The sequence below is a fragment of the Blastomyces dermatitidis genome, assembly GCF_000003525.1.
Source record: "Blastomyces dermatitidis ER-3 genomic scaffold supercont1.12, whole genome shotgun sequence".
Classification (NCBI taxonomy): domain Eukaryota; kingdom Fungi; phylum Ascomycota; class Eurotiomycetes; order Onygenales; family Ajellomycetaceae; genus Blastomyces; species Blastomyces dermatitidis.
In genome coordinates, this window is record NW_025544785.1 from 1655281 (window position 1) to 1672649 (window position 17369).

Below are 17369 nucleotides of genomic sequence, written 5' to 3' on the forward strand. Positions count from 1 at the left end.
AAAAGCTTCCAGAGGGGAGTTCATAAACACACTAACTTTTGAACTGAAGCATTTGTTATGGTAATTAATTTCCTGGAGTTATTGGGCATAAGTTCTGTTGAGATTCTCCTCCACTCAGGCGATCCCATGTTCCCTATGCCCGAGTCTTGTCGCTAAAGTTACGGATGCTTGGGAGGATAAAAGGAAGCTTTTTTATTCAAGAGACAATTCCAGTGCTTTTTTTTTTTTTTTTTTTTTTTTTTTTTTTTTTTTTTTTTTTCCTCTCTCTTAATTCAGTAGAAATAACTAGTAGAAACTTTTTTGCGCCAGCGACAAGGCTCTGGATATCCCATCCAAAAAAATTTAGTTAAACCATAACTGCACTTCCCTGAAAATTGGCACTCTTCAATATTGTTGGCTTCAATCCCATGACCAAGACACCTGAAGAGAACCTCCGCGAAATAATAATTAATCAACCACGTTCCTGGCATCCTATGATTATGTAGGGATCTTTCGACTTGCATGGCTTAGGGCAGCAAACTGGGGAAGTGTGAGGTGAAACCATGCCGAAGTCGAGCACAACATTCAGTTTCACAGTGGACCTAAAGTTTATTTATTGTCTATGACATAAATCTGGTTTTTCGGGAAAACATTCAGTTATGGCTTATTGGGTATCCGGTGGGAGACACGGTTCATCCCCTGGCACCCCAGGTCGAATTGACGACTGGTCGACCTTTCCGTAAATATGAGGGCTGATAAAATCCAAAATCCAATCTCTGACTCTGCGTACCTTCACTAACTGCGGGTGAGAATCGCTCGTTCGATCGGCAAGGGTCTGGGCGGTAAACAGGCCCTGTTCATCACTAGGGTCAATCGGCGCGCGATGTAGAAGATCAACTTTCGTCATGTTATCCTTCAAGCTCTGACCATATACTTTACCCCGAAAGCTATTGAGTGCCACAGACCGGAATAGAACGATATCTCGCGGGCGTAACCCGCGTATCGACCCATCAAGGCCTTGCTTCGCACCATCCCCCGACTCGCCTCCCTTTAGGGACAACCAGCAAGTGATCTGGAATCCTGACCTTGTTTCATCGCCCACCACTAACTCGACAACATCGGTCTCGTCTCCCCAACGAGTTCGCACACGTTTGCGCGGGTATATCGTGATTATTGCCACGATCAGATTGATAGGGATCATCCGAGGGGAGATCGAATGGAGATACGCCGCGCTGGGGATATCTCTTAGATCACTCAAATGTCCACGTAAAGGGGGCGGCAGGGGATGCTGATGGCTGTCAGTGTCATGATCCTCTGTCGACTGGTTCGCAGCGCTGACTATACTGATATCGTCCACGGTAGTCTCGAAGTTGGATTCTGTGGAAAACGAATCCATCCCGCTCAGCAAAATAGAGTCTCCGCCCCCTTCATGCACTGCAAAGGAATGATCGTAGAATTCTGACCCAGCCTCCACCTCAATATCTAGTGTCGCCTGTAATCCAGTATGTCTCTCAATTGCACCACCCTGCGCGAAGAACTCCGTGCCTTCATAGTCAATATTCTCATCATCCTGGTTCTCATCAACTTCGTCATGTTCTCCTGGGAAGCCATAATGACGCTTGCCTTGCTCAATGCGCCGCCAACGCACCGGGCCCGCTTCTGTGGTACCGCGTCCATCACCAGAACCAAGGAGGCAAAACCAGCACTCGTTCAGTAGCTCTGAAACATCCCATTTTAGCGCACTGGGACGGGGTGCTCCCGTTAAGGTTATAACCTTCACCGGCATGGCTCCTGTCAGGTGTTTGAGAAACCAACATCCATGGATGAAGAGCCGTAGGTACGGACGTAGTAGTTATTTGGTTGCCTGTTTCTCGCTTGGAACATGCTTGCTGGTGAGAACGGCGTAGCAATGTATAGAATATTGCGGTTATGTGATGGAGGAATTTGAAACTATGTAGGAAAAGGCCAGCACGTCAGCCCAAGTGCCCTTCACAAGCTAGGCTCTTTCATGGCCAGCTAGGCTCTTTCATGGCCAACATGGGAGGAATTTAACGTCAAAAAGCTAGCTGCTGGTGGTGGTTTGGTCTGGAACGTTCAAGAATACAGCCATTCAACTGATATAGCCAGTCACATGATTATATGCGAACTTGACCTCAAACTTGGTGAAGTCTGATTCCTAACGTAGAGTTGATTGAAGGGGGAAATGCTTTGTTTTCTTTTAGGTAAATATCCTTTAGATGGCGACCATCACCTTCAACAAAAAGAAACCTATTCATCCATTTCACTGCCTCCAAAATGACGTTCTAACCTTACCAAAACTCCGATCGGTACCTGTGATGACTAAGCGTCGTAACCGGCGATCTCGGCTACGGTGCGGCTTCGGGACCAAAGTGGCAATATCGTCGAACTCTAACAAACTCGCCGCTTGCTACCGAGAAACAAGAGAACAACCAACAACCCAGGTCTTGTTCAAACGCCCCAACAATGGCTCTGACGCCTTCTTTATACTGAATGGATTTGCTCGACTGAGACCCTGATCGCCATTCAGCCAAGTCCAGAGTTATTTGCCCGTCTTTTGGCTGACTCGCCTGCCACAGGATGGCCTTCAACGCTCCGCTTTGCCTGCCCGTACGGAATTTTTCACTTTTCTCCCCTAATCTGGACAGAGTACATTACTTACTGACCATGAAAAATATGCAGAATGCGGCAGCTTTGACTACGGATCTTTGGCCTTCCGTGGCTAATGCTCTGGCAACGCCGTGGAAGAGTTTTGGCCGGCCATCGTCATCGGAAATTCGTCCTGCCAAGGAACGTCATGATCTTCTTCCGAGCCGCCGGGATGAATCTTCAACGGTGAGTCCTTCGCTTGGCCATATATTGACACAACATGCGTTGCTAATGATCTCAGGTTCAATCTCATACGGCCCTTCCTGAGTGTTTGAAGTCAGTCCCGATGAACGCTCTGCGAAACAGCTCCAAAGCAAACCCTGCGTTTGGCCAACAAACCCTGTCTTCAATATTTTCTTCTCGTACGTTGAACCTACCCGCAGTCTTTTTTTCCCCCTTTCCACCTGGCTAACAACCCAGCTTTAGCTACTCGGACAACTATTTTGAACAACCGGATTCCTTCGACGGCGAACAATGTCAAATCGACCTCCCCACGCCAGTACTCTACCATTTCTCTCCTCCAACTCGACCGTTCGCGGAGGATTCCAGAATTGAAAGGTGTTTCACAGATTCAGCAGCACAGATTCCTTTACGGCGGACCTTTCCAGAATGTCTTAGCCCACACTGAGAGAACCGCAAACAGCAAACCTCATAGCGTGAGCGCCCAAAATGCATTTTACAACGCCTTGCTTCGCGCCAACATGCCTGCAATCATCATTGAACGATACCGGAGCGGAAAGTATGCCAGTGATGGGTTCAGTGAAGCTACATACCTAAAGGCTCTTGAGCGTGTCGGCGGCTTGGATGCTAGCGCTGGTTTCAGGCCTGCACAGAACCAATTTCAATCGCAAAATCAGAATCTCAACAATGATCAACTCCAAGCGGTTGGACAAGCGGTTGCGGCCCATATGAATGGGGGACAAGTTGGACTATCTACGAAAAAGGACGGTACTGGAGCCAAGGAATCCCCTCTGTACGTTGTGGTGGAGGAATCTCTGTCAAGCTCTATTTATCGCTGGGTCAAATTCATCTTCATTTTCCTGCTCTTCACCTACGTCTCCTTCGTCGTGATCAACATTATCGCAGACACTACAGGTATACTGAAAAACGTGCGAGGCTCCCAGCCCAACGAAGCGCAACCGCAGCACCAACAAGTTCGGTTCAGTGATGTTCATGGATGCGACGAGGCCAAGGAGGAACTACAAGAACTAGTCGAATTTTTGACTAACCCTGAACGCTTCAACACGCTTGGTGGCAAACTACCCAAAGGTGTGCTCCTGGTTGGACCCCCTGGTACAGGAAAAACACTACTTGCTCGAGCTGTGGCTGGAGAGGCTGGTGTACCTTTCTTTTACATGTCTGGATCGGAATTCGATGAGGTATATGTTGGTGTAGGAGCCAAGCGTGTTCGCGAATTGTTCAATCAAGCCCGAACCAAGGCACCTGCGATCATATTCATTGACGAATTGGACGCGATCGGAGCTAAGAGAAATGAGAGAGATGCCGCCTACGTGAAGCAAACTCTGAATCAACTTCTGACCGAACTCGACGGGTTCTCCCAGTCTACTGGCGTTATTATCATTGCAGCAACCAACTATCCTAAACTACTCGATAAAGCCCTAACACGACCTGGCCGGTTCGACCGCAGGGTCGTAGTCGGCCTTCCTGACGTCCGCGGCCGCGTTGATATCCTGAAACACCATATGAAAAACGTCCAAATAAGCACAGATGTTGACACTACTGTTATTGCCCGTGGAACACCTGGTTTTTCCGGCGCCGATTTAGAGAATCTCGTCAACCAAGCTGCCATTCATGCCAGCAAGAACAGACAGACCAAGGTCGGCCCTAAGGACTTCGATTGGGCCAAGGACAAAATAATGATGGGAGCCGAAGCGCGCAGCAGAGTTATGCGGGAGAAAGATAAGCTTCTTACCGCATATCATGAAGCAGGACATGCTCTTGTCGCTTACTTCTCTCCCGCTGCGACCCCCCTGTATAAAATTACTATTGTTCCGAGAGGCATGTCTCTGGGTACCACTCATTTCCTCCCGGAAATGGACATCGTTTCACGGAATTATACTGAGTTTTTGGCGGATATCGACGTGTCTATGGGTGGTAAGGCTGCTGAAGAACTTGTTTTTGGACCTGAAAACGTCACGAGCGGTATATCATCGGTATGTTTTTGCCTTTTTTGGCCTTTCGCTCCTCCAATATTTGATATTTCACATCTTAGCTAACTGTTCCTTTTTCTCTTGGGGTAGGATCTTCAACATGCAACCAACACCGCCTTCTCGATGGTGACGCAATATGGGTACTCCAAGAAACTAGGCTCCATCGACCTCGTTACAAACTACAAGACTTTATCTTCGGAGACCAAGCAAGAAATCGAATCCGAAGTCAGACGTCTAGTCGAGGAAGCGAGTCGGCGTGCAACAGCAATTCTCACAGAACACCGAAAGGAACTGGAGCTATTAACCAAGGCATTGATGGAGTATGAGACGTTGACGAAGGAGGAGATGGAAAAGGTATTGAGGGGAGAAAAGTTGGATAAGCTTGAATCGATACCCAAAGCACCAATTATACTGCCCGATGCACTGATGGCGGCCGGATTAAAGCCGACTGCTGGTGAATCTGCCGCGCCAAAATGAGCATGAGTATCATTTAATGCTTTCCTGGTTTTGCTCGAGTTCTTCTTTTATTGTCTTTCCCTTTTTACTTTCTTTTCTTGCTATTATTAGTATACAATTGGTCTCTTGATTCTCCCGTTGTTTGATTGCTTTTTCATATATAGCTTTTTCTTTTCATCATCTTTTTTAGCACTTGGCTTCATACCCTTTGGAAGCATACATGCATGCATACCATCAACACTCATCTCCGAAAACAATTTGACACAGATATACCATTATCTGCTCAGTCACTTTCGCATGCCATATCTCCCATGTGGTTTTCCCGTCCCCTTTTCTTCTGTGTTCACATTTTCCTTTGTTGGGGGCAAACATACATGTAACACAGCGGAAACAATGGATCTATCAGTTTTAAATTTTTCAGTTTCTTCCCCTTTTCTTTGTAAACTTCTTCCTACTGTTGAGCTATCAAAAACCACTGCTAACATGTAAAGTACACTTCATTACTATTCCACGTCCCTCAACCGAAGGATTGATATTTACGCCCGGCCAAAAACCACCACTTTTTTATAGGTTAGCATATACATGGACTGTACATACAAAATAACTTTGATTTGCGAAAGCTAATCTAGAAAATTTGACTTTCTCCTGTCAAAACATACCTGGGCCTTCCAGGCCCTATCCTAGTAGGGAAGAATGCTTCCGCAGTCAAATGACAGGGCCACATCTTTTGTAGCCAAGTGGAAGGTTGTGTGCAAGTCGTATGCATGTTCTACCCAGCCCTACACCCAGAATATGCAGGGAACAGTACGACAAAAACGCTGTCTTGACGAGTATTTTGGTTTTAAAAGGAAAAAGCAACCGAGGTGTTATAATTAGCCGCTCCCAGTCAGTTGCTCATCATGACGGGATACTATCAAAGTCCGGGCTGTCACAACAGAATGATATTTATCGGTGGACAGAAACGAAAAGGGCATATCGCCTGGCATTTCGGTTCCAATGATGATTCCGCACTCCCGACTTCATGGTGGATAGATTTGAAATCAGAGAACAAAACCTGCATCAGCTTCAAGGTTGCTGACCAATCAAAGGCCCTTTGGAGTGCTCAAGTTTTACAATTCATCTTTCTGGTCGTGGTTCAACACTTTGCAGTTCGCCATGGATGGTGACTAGTGGAAAACAGGCACAGGGAGATGGGATAGAATGAGAAAACCGAACATGGGACGAGGGGTGAAATTTCCTGTTCACACGAACCAGCAAGCCCTTCCCTCATCGAGAAAAAGGAGATGAGGGGTAGAAACGCACATTGCTGCATCATGTAGGAAGCGAGGTGCAGTCCCGAAGCTCTCTCCTTGGCCTCGAGAGGGACAGAGAGAAAACAGGACGAAGAATGATTTATAGATCCAAAAGACCTGGTTGGTGGCTCAAATGCTTTCGAGGCCTGGTCTGTCCGGCGCCTGATTTAGGCGCGGTTTAACGAGAAACCTTGACCATGGGTCTCCGGAGGAGACTGAGTAGTAGGAGTTAAGTTACGGCGTTTGGATGATCGTTTCTCACGAAAATCTGGCTTGAAAGAGCGGTTGAACAGACCATCATTATCAAAGAATAGATTGGGGTATCATTTACCCAACCAGCAAAGGATCTTCTTGCCATCTACCGATTACATCCGTGCAGATATTCCTTCTTCTGACACACGGCGTTGAATTGATGAAAGCGCTCGACTACCAAGCGCGAGACAAGATCGGGCTAGTCGGGTGCCGGTGGTGAGACAGATGGATCAACCTAGCAGGGCCTGGAGCATCCCAACTGACGGGCCGCAATCCCGTGCACGCCGATTGGTAGTTGAGCACCACCACCCGGGGAGGTCATCGCTGAACTTCGTCCTCCCCGACCGATTGCAACCATCCATGAGCATCCTGGGATCCCTTGCAAAGCTAGATGAGCATCGGCATACATGTATGTATGTATGTACTCCGTACACCGCCCTAGTACAGGAGATATAAGCAGGTTGAAACGATGATGGTGTTGGCTGTTCATTGAATTGTGAATTGTGAATTGTGAATTCGTCATTACTTTGGCGGCGATGACTGGAGCAGACTGGTTTCTTTTGTCGTTCTATCATTGCTCCCCTTCCTCCATTTAGCTGGAGGTCACGGCCGGGTGGAGACTTCATGACCACGCGAAATGAATCTTAGACATCGACTGGCAATCACTCTGGCGCTAAACCGAGGAGCGGGAATGTTAATCATTCGCAAATGTTGATCCTCTCCTGTCCGTTTTTTTGGGGGTTCGGTGAATCGCTCCTTGAGAGCGGAGGAGGCAAGAGCGATTCCAGCGGTCTCTACCGAACAAGTATCAGTAACCGCCTATCCGGACATCATTATTATTCTCTAGCGAGTCTCCTCGCTCCGACCGTGCTATTCCAGGAAGCTGAACTCCTTCGATACTGCTTGCAACTTTACCACTAATGTTTGGGCCGGCCGTTTGGTTCATCTTTCCAGCCTTTTGGCGATAGTCGGTAATTCTCTGCATCGGTAAAGTGCCTACGGAGTAACCCTGCCCAGTCCCGGGGTCTGTTGATTGGAACGAGAATTGAACGATTTATCCCGCCTAGCTTTCATTGGACAGAAACCAACCAAGGCCAACGCTCTTGGTTTGCCCTTGGGCTCGATTTGGTGACTTCTCGACATTTGGCCCTTGGATATTTGGGATCTGTTTCTCTTCCCCGACAAGTGGTTGACTCGGTATGAATTTGCTGCCTCCAACAATGTAGTGCGGGCATTTCATGCTGCCTGAGACATCCAAAAGTTGAAGCACATGTACATGTATGTACATACAGCCCGAAACGTTGAATGTCAGATCGCTCCAGATGTTCCAAAATCTTCCTTCTCGTTCGTTTCTCATACATTCCGCTCTGAGTTCGGGACCTTACCATGAACCCTGGAAATGGGAGATGCGCAAAGCTTGATCTCCACTTTTTAAAGTAACAGAAAGTGGGAACCTAAGTTAAACGGATAAACTAAACCCCCTATCCTATCCGTGCTTCATCCCGATTTGTTGGTAACCAGGTGTCTGGTCTCTTCTAGACTCTGGTGAACGTTATCGTTTGAAATGCATTGATGTTTGATTTGTGTGATAGTACTACGTATGTATGCTGATCTGTGGCGGAGTTTCTACGCTGTAGGTTGCTTTAAAGCATCCCTGCGCATTGCGTCTATGGATATGTGAAGGAATTTTTTCTGATATTGTCCAAATATGCTCTGAATAACCACCTGGATTGTCTTTGCTCGTAGTAATGAACCGTCTTACGGACGCCTGTATTTGGAGCAGGGTAGTCAGGAGCAGGAGGGTGGGCGAAAATCTTTCCTATGGGTTCCCTTGTCCAAAACCTTCATCGAAAACCCCGGCCTGTGGAGCAGGACATCTGCCGAGACAGCGATCTCTTCTGGGTAACTAGTCAGGTGGGTTGAGGGATTCCGTGGAAGCGAAAGGGCAACGGGCTCAGAGATGTATTGCGTGTAATTCGTCACATTTAACGCAGGTGGCCCGCCATTGCTCATAGACCCAAAGTTCTCCTGCACCTCCCGCAAGTTACTTGAGGTTGAGTCTCGACGGCCATATTTGTGAGGAGTGCAGCCGCCATGGTGCCTTGCTCATCTGCCAATGTCATCAGTAACGATGATGTTGATGATGATGCTGCTGCTACTGCTGCTGGTGATATACGTACGACCCCTTATGAACGAGCATAGATCTCAGCTACCCTTCGAAAGCATGGTCAAAGTCTACATCCTCTGTCCTTCAGCTTTAGGTGCATATAGAATTAGTATAAGACCCTCTGATGGCGTATTTTCCTAACCTTGTATGAAAATCTGTAGCAGTTGTGGAAGAGTAACATTAGCCTGTGCGGAAGTGACCAATATCACCAGGATGTGGCCTGGCAAGGGTGCATTTCTCTCGGGGATTTCTTGACTAGGCCGAGATGATTAAATCATGTGAAGGATTGATGAGATATTGTGGGATGGTTAATCTGTTGTATTCGTGTAGGAAGAGCTAGCTATATATATTACATATGAGATCACGTGTAGGCGGAGCGGTCGCTACGGCAACGCCACTAGGGCGGATGCTACACCCCCCCTCGCATCGCCATGTGAGATCACAAACACCATAATAAAGAATCAATCATCTCTTGCAGATCTAGCTATGCCATCCTCAAATCCATCCAAATCATGCTACCTGCATTGAGTTTGTGTATTCTGTCCCTCTTCACCTGTAAAACCTAGTAAATCAAGGAATCAATGAAATGCAATTATATTCAAGAGTTTAGTCAATTCATCTACTGTCATTTCTTCAGTTGAGATATAATCAATTGAGATTATACCATTGTTCAACTGACTGCAGGTATAATGAAATCAGGTGTCAATATACTTACTTCTCACAGTGATTGCAGTCACTGTGACAAGATCAATCACTCTCTTATTATCTGTCTTGATTGACAGAGAGTCTTCTATTTCAATAAAGCTCAGATTCATTATCATACTTCTCAATCATATTACTTCATATACAGCTTCACTCAATATCATATATTCAGCCTCATTAGAGCTTAAGAATACACAGGATTGCTTACTCAATCATCATGAAATCAGTGCATTTCTCAATTTAAAGATGTAACTAAATGTAAATTTACAATCATCATTCAATAGACTGACTCAATTGAAATCTGTATATCTGACCAGCATGTATACTACATTCAGAAATTCATTCTCAGATCTCTCATCATCATTCTTCACATAGAATATGTCAATCTCATGCATTTCTTTCAAATATCAAATGATGTGTAATAGAGTCTTTCATATCTTAGAGATGAGAGCAGTGTTCTTCTGCATCAGTAGAGATACTGTATGAGTGATATTCAGCTGCAGCTTGACAGCTAAGTATTGCAGACACTCAACATCATGCTGAAATTGTTGCTTTGTAAAACTGCTTTTCTTTTCAGAGACAGAGAAGTCATCTAGATATAGATTCTCATTCATAAGTGTACAGACAGTGATTACATTATCTAGATGAAAATCTTCTATCAATTTATTAATGTAATATCAGAGTGTCAATTTGATTTCACTCTTCATATGTTTCACTTTTATTTCTAGATATTTTATGGGTTTCTTTAAGTCTTTGATCTCTAGTTTTTGCTGCAAAATGTCGACAAGCCAATCAGCATTCTTCGGCATTTCTTGCACTTTTGCAGGGAAAACCACATCACTTATATTGATAATTTTATCTGTTGTAGAACTCCACAAGCGATAGATTGAATATCCGCGGAATTCAATAAGCTTATATGAATCAGCCTGTGTGAACAACTTATTCAACAGCTTCTGCAATTCATGAAGATGAGCAAAAACATCAGTTTCAAGCTCATGGAAATGTGTGATCTGCAGTGAGGCATTTGTCAATGCTGAAAAAGAAATTGTATAAGAGTTATGAACAGCTTCTTTACTATCATCATCTGCAACTGCAGGTCAATACTTTTCATTATATAGAACTGTAGACATGAGTGTATTATTTGTGATTGAAACAACTGTTTTCAGAATATCTGCTCAGAATTTCTTCAGAATCTTCTTATTAATAAGAACTGCTCTGGCGCGGGTCATAATTATATGTATTCCACGCTCAGACATGTCATCTTGATATGATGATTGAGAAGTAGTTAATTCTCATACTGTGTCATGATTGATAAACAATGCTGTAATCTTTATAAATCTGAACATATTATCAACATTGATTCTGACATATACTGATGCAGTAAAATCTAGGTTCTTCATAAATTGAACTCAGTGTGTATAGTAATTGTAAGCTTGATTCTTGATGTGTAAGAAATAGATTCATCTATATCTGATCATGTCATCTGTAATTAATATGTAATATTTATTACTCTGCTGCAATTCAACAGAGTAATCTGTAGACTCACTCAACATTCACTCATCATCTGTAAGATTGATATAAATTCACTTCATTGAGTGTACTGTCTGTGATATGAAGATAATTGAGTATTTACATATCATACTCACTTTAACACAGGTGTTGCAAAAGAAATTGATCTTAATATCTTTGATGTAGATGTCAGATAGTGAATTCTTTGTCAATGCTATAATAGCTTCTATGTGTATATGTTTCAGGTCAACATATCACTCTGCAAGTGTTTTTGCAGTTGTAGATGATTCTTGATATTGAGATTGATCAATGATGAGATTATTATTATCAATAGTGATCATGACTTTAGCATAGTCATTATCATATACATATGATTTCACTGTGAAGTAGACTGCTTTAGACTTATAATATACATCAACTTCTGACATTCTTTCAACTATTTTATAAATTGAGTTTTGAGATGTATGAATTGCAGTGAATATCACTTCACTTAATACTTTAATAATGAAATAGAACAGAGTGTTTGAGCTTAAAAGCTTATATTAAAAACTCTGGTTCTTCAATCTGATGAATAATAATAGATTGACTGTGAGATTGAAAATATAATAAATATCACAGACAGTGATATTTTCTTCTTCAGATTCTAGAAGAAGATTGCTGATCTCTTTGATATGACTGTAATCTCTGTCTACTGTGTAAATCTTCATATTGTCATTGTACATCTTTCACTGAATGAGAAACTGCTTTTCATCTGTCATGTGAAAACTTGCACATGTATCAAGAAATCAAGGTTTGCTTGTTATATCAATAGTTGCTGAAAAAGCAATTACTGCATTGACAGCTGCAGATTATGAGATTATAAGATCAGAGAATTTCTTCTTCTTATTATCTTTATTCTTCTTTTTCTTCTTCTGCTTGCTGTGTTCACTGATACTGGCATTGTTGCTATTATTCTTCTCAGGTGTAATGATATATTTCTTGTTTAACTCATGTCACTGTTCAGTAGCAAGTTCTGAATGTAGATATTAACAGATGTTTTTTCAGTGTCATCTCAAACTGCATATCTCACATTTGAAACTGTGTACAGATGATGTAGAGAGAGTCATGATAGTTATATTAACTCACTAAAACTTAGAATTTTCATTCTTGAACTTGCTTGTACAGTTTGTCAACTGTTTCATAAGATTATTAATATCAATATTGCATATAGAGTTCTGATCAGATGTGTAGAAATTGTCTAAACATATCTTAATAAAAGACTCTTGATACTTCTTCAGATCAATAAGAAAGAGATTATAGTAGAAGTCTTTCAAGTTATTTATTAATTTCTTATAACATACAACTAGATAACAGAATCTTCTCTGAAATATCAGATAATTATTATCTCTGATATATAAGATGATGAATTCTTTCATAATATTCATATATTTCTTCACAAGTGAGACAGCATATTCAACTTCAATTCTTTTTCATAGCACAGCTGCATTATCTGGCTCAAGAATTTCAATGATTGTATGTACAGATTCTAATAAGAACTGTAATATACATTAATACAGTGCTTTGATGCAAATGCTTCATTTTTCAGTACTTAATATGTCTTGACTGATGTCTTCTGAACAGATATGTTGATTCTTCATAAGAATATTGAATCTGCTGATGACTTCAGCATCTGCAAGAATTTCTGTACATCAGATCTCATAGTTATTATCATCAAATATGATTACAGCTTTGATATTCATGGCTTTTTGAACATTCTTTTGATATTTACAGATCTCAGATTTGAAATCATCTGCTGCAGAAGTAGCTACTTGACATGCACTCATTCTGTTATAGAATATTATCAGATTATTAAATATTATTGATATTATATTATCTGAACTCATTCTAGATATGATACTTGTGTGTCATACTTCTGTACACATTGCTTATGAACTTGAAGTATCATCATTCAATTCATGATCTGCTTCACTGTTTGCAGATAACTTCATGATCTCTTCTATAGCTTCTGTGTATTATATAGTATCTATTTTCTCTGATTCTTCATTAATAGATGTCTGAGTGTGAGAATGCAAATATAAAGTTCTTTTTCTATCACTCTATAGCATAGACATATCACTCATCAGTCAAAGAAGAGTTGAATGAAGGAATTGAAAAGAAAAAAAACACATTATATTATACTGAAGAGTTCTGCTATTTCAATTGCTGGTCAAGCAGATACACTCATAACATGCAATGTAAACATGATAAAAGAATTCTCCTATTCAGGGTGAACACATTCAATGCTTACACAGGTGTTTTTAAACAAAAGTAAAAAAAAAAAAATGTAATCCTTTGTAAAAACATGCTATCCGGGCTATAACCTGTGGGATGATTAATCTGTTGTATTCATGTAGGAAGAGCTAGCTATATATATTACATATGAGATCACGTGTAGGCGGAGCGGTCGCTACGGCAACGCCACTAGGGCGGATGCTACAGATATTTAGGTTCAGAGTTCGGCCCCCGAGCTTTATTAAACGCTGTCCCAAGGACAGGGATTATTCTGTCAATTGGAAATTGTGCAATTCGAATGCCATAGTCAATTGTCACTTTTGAGGATGGATATTACCACAAAGCAACATATAAATATCCAGATGCACGAGATACAGCCCTACTGCGTAGAGAGTTACCACCCTGAAGATTGGAATTGTAATTGTTCTACGTAGATTGGTGCGTATCGCTAGGATCTTGCAGTAGCTATGGATGGGTGCGATATTAACGCCTCATCTTGTGACCCGACATACGAGCAGTTCATCGTTGTGTAGCGGAATATCGCCTGGCTAAAGTATATGCCTCGCGTGCCTGGGTAGATCGAGAGCTCAACAAGCGGGTTCAGATCTTCGATACCTAGATAATAATCGAAATGAGCATAGTACATGAAGCAGAGTTCTCGCAGTGATATCAAAAAAGAAAAAGAAAAAGAAAAAGAAAAAGAAAGCAAGACGGACGGCCTGGGGCATACACACAACACACCTGCTGGGTGAGTAGCTAGTCGACATGAAGCATCAGCGCCAACCTAACATTTTACTGGCGTCTGCCTCCTTCATTTCCCTTCAGTGCGCTGTAGTTTGTCAGTTAGAGCGAAAGCCGCCGTGCCACCACTGTGTTCCTTTGTTCCCAGTGATGGGGAACCATCCAGCACACTTTTTTGTCCAGCCCAAAACCCCTCTCCCAGCCGTGCGTCCTTAGGCTTAGAAGATCTGTCTCTGGTCTATCTCAACTCGTGGGTTAATTTAATTGGAGCCCAGTCGCTGCACACGCCACTAGCAGACAATTGCGTCCAAGATGCGGGGTGTGGCTGCGGCTTTCCCTAGCAGCTGGGGATTAGTTGGTGCGGGATTCGGTAATTTTGATTTCATATGCAGTCTGGGGCAAAGGTAATGTCGAGCATTGTGAGAGCCAATAACGGATGAGAAGCAAAACCTGAGGCTGGCCATTGAACTTGTTACTGACAGGTTCCATCACACGCCGTATTTTTCATCTTCTATCTCTGGCCAGGAAGTTTTCGCGCTTGACAAGCCCATCCATCCCGAGCGCTGTTGGTATGATGCTGCATTGGTGGATGGAGAAAAGATCAACTCCTGAAGCCGAGTTCACCCTCATATCCTATGGCACGTTTTTATACCCATGAGCCGTGCATGGAGGGCCAAATTATTTAAATATCGGGAAGCCGGCGAATGGCTCTTCCAATCCCAAGCGATCCTTTGTTCCCTCCAATCCATCAAGTGGCACATTTTGAAATTGAGGCAATCGGCCAGACGGGTCGCAAGTACGGAGCATTTTGATTGTCTCACTAACCAAATAGAAACCGCAATAATTCTTGTTCATCACAACTTCATAAGGTGGAGAGGAGCAACAAACTACTTGCCGATCAAATTGTTCGCCAAACAAATTGGCTTTCTCTTAGTTCAGAATAAGTAACCCATAGTGAACAAACGCGATATTGGCCACGGTCCCTACCGTGCCGGCGGATGCTTGATGCAGCCAAGTTTTATGGAACCTTCGTATTCAATCCCTGATTTCCTTTCTCCTGATTGGAACCCGCTCGGCCGTTCACAAGTAGTTAATACCCCCGACAAGCATTTTCGTGAATGAGGCGGCTGCCACTGGGCCAAACGCCAAAACCCGACCCTGACGAGATGGACCATGAGGCTGCCTCCGCCTGGGGAGAAGGGGGGGGGGGGGGGGGGGTCGAGCGGTCTTTGTCTCATTTGAGTATTTGGGTTTCTCAGCACATGCGGTTGGCTTTCCTAGATCTACTCCGCCCGACTACAGATTCCTCACTGAACCATGCGTAAATCCCTGGCATTGAGAAACGAGAATTTGGCAACATCTGCCGTCAACACGGAGCCGTCTGGACTACGGAAGGTGGTCACGAAATATGTCCGTACTTTGATCCCAAACACCGGTTCTTCACTCCAAGCATTGGCTACAAACTGTAACTCATGCGCCTAATTCTGAGCTTAGTGGATAGCTTGGCTGGGATGCCATGTGCTGCCCGGGGATAAATCACAAGTAGTGCATGAATGCTGGAGGTCTCGCCATCACCGGAGCAGAGCCGATCAAACAGCCCTTTATCAGGTGTCTTCCCCTCTCTTTTCTCTCCTGACAAAAATAAAAACCCCGCTGTTGTGGTTGAATTGCTTTCTCATTATTGTAACTGGCTGACAAATGCCGTGGAAAATTATGAAGATAATACGGTTTTAAGGGGCAGCAGTTGAAACGCAACTTGTGGGAACAACTCCTAGGAAATTGCACTTGCCAGTGATCGAATGCATACCGCCAAAGTTCTGTGGCGTTTTGTAGCTGCAGCCAACTCAACAAGTTCACAACCAGAAGAAGGGACAAACGGCTCTTGTGCGAGTGCACTTACCGAGCTGACAAACTTGGTTGAGGCCACATGGAATGAAGGAAAGAAAATTACCCACATATCTTTATCTGTTTCGCGTCCATGGATACGCCCTCTCGTTCTGAGGATTAATGCGTCGTTGTGCAAATGCACAACCACATGTGCTGCTAAATCCCATCTGGAAATCCGTCCGACCTGCTTTTGTGATGGTACGCTTCTCCTGGCTTCAGGGTATGAATGCTTTCCTGATCCTGATGCCTCAGAGTAACCCACTCGCCCCCGTGCTGTGGGTTATGAGAGATGGCCGGTCTGGCGGATCACCAACAGCACCATAAATATATGCGAAGCCATGCTTTGGGACTTTACATAGCATTCCACAGGGACATGGGCTTCAAGCTAACCATCAAAAGCCATGAATCGTCCTTCTAAATTGATTGACCCGTGATACTATCCAATCAAGACCTACGGCAACTCCATACTCCATATGGATTACCTCGTTTCAATTAACGTTCCCATCCGTTTGGTACCCCAGGAGTTCGGTGGCCCACCAAAAATTGCCGGACACCCAGGAAATAATAGAATTTAGCTTTGTACGCCGTATCATGTTGCTGGTCAACATGATATTCGAATGTCTAATAATCCACAAAAGACGCCTGCCGGACGTTTGACTTGATCTGTGCCCTGGACCCTGACAGCGTCTGACAGCGGGCGAGAGCAGCGAGCCTTGAGACAATAAAAGGAAGGCAGCGAAAACCAGCGTCCAAGCTACATCCTTCTTTCCCAAACCTTGATTTATGAAACGTTTTCCACTTGGGTATGGTGTGGTCGAAGTTTTTCTCATCCGCTCGTTCACTGGAGCGGCTTGCGGAGCCGGGATCAATCAGGGTTAGTGACATTATTTTGGGAGTGGCCTTGACGGAAGAAAAGCGCTACCCGGGAGTTCCACATAAGAGGGGCAAACCCAACCTGGGGTTTGCTAGACAAGGGACCCCTAAATCTTTAAGCTGGCCCTGGCGAGCAGCATGTGTGGAGACGACGGGGGGGAACGATAATCAGAATTATTATTATGCTTCCGTGGACCTTGAAGACGGCTAAGCCACGCTCCCCAGGAGAGACCTCCCACCCACACCCAAGCACCCGTCCAAACCGTCGCCTAAAGTCTCTCTAAAGGCTAAAAGTCACTACACGGCTGGATCGATGAACCCTGTAAATCATTCAACTCCACTTGCTAGGAGTGCCCAGCATCCACTGCGTCCGTTGACCACTGGAAGTGAACTTACTTTACC

At 43.9% G+C, this 17369-nt stretch overlaps 3 protein-coding genes across 3 annotated transcripts; 1 reads left to right on the plus strand and 2 right to left on the minus strand.

The window, feature by feature from the left end:
- Positions 1-234: 234 nt before the first annotated feature.
- On the minus strand, positions 235-2235 carry BDCG_08926 (uncharacterized protein). The gene has a single exon (XM_045424703.1). The coding sequence runs from the start codon at positions 1763-1765 to the stop codon at positions 644-646; it is 1122 nt and encodes a 373-aa protein (XP_045273360.1). The 5' UTR covers positions 1766-2235; the 3' UTR covers positions 235-643.
- BDCG_08927 (intermembrane space AAA protease IAP-1) lies at positions 2221-8907 on the plus strand. Its single transcript, XM_045424704.1, has 5 exons — positions 2221-2607; positions 2680-2832; positions 2888-3008; positions 3073-4820; positions 4908-8907. Exons 1-5 carry the CDS (start codon positions 2578-2580, stop codon positions 5292-5294), a joined length of 2439 nt encoding a protein of 812 aa, XP_045273361.1. The 5' UTR covers positions 2221-2577; the 3' UTR covers positions 5295-8907.
- Positions 7528-8057, minus strand: BDCG_08928 (uncharacterized protein; the record flags this gene model as incomplete). Its single annotated transcript, XM_045424705.1, has 2 exons — positions 7528-7843; positions 7907-8057. The coding sequence occupies 2 exons, from the start codon at positions 8055-8057 to the stop codon at positions 7626-7628; spliced, it is 369 nt and encodes a 122-aa protein (XP_045273362.1). The 3' UTR covers positions 7528-7625.
- Positions 8908-17369: the final 8462 nt, after the last annotated feature.

Excerpts from the sequence above, each read along its gene's own strand:
- BDCG_08926 (XM_045424703.1), bottom strand. The coding sequence starts at position 1,765 with ATGCCGGTGAAGGTTATAACCTTAACGGGAGCACCCCGTCCCAGTGCG.
- BDCG_08927 (XM_045424704.1), top strand. The coding sequence starts at position 2,578 with ATGGCCTTCAACGCTCCGCTTTGCCTGCCC. Across the intron at positions 2,833-2,887 it reads GCCGGGATGAATCTTCAACG|GTTCAATCTCATACGGCCCT; the intron begins GTGAGTCCTTCG and ends TAATGATCTCAG. Across the intron at positions 4,821-4,907 it reads TCACGAGCGGTATATCATCG|GATCTTCAACATGCAACCAA; the intron begins GTATGTTTTTGC and ends CTCTTGGGGTAG.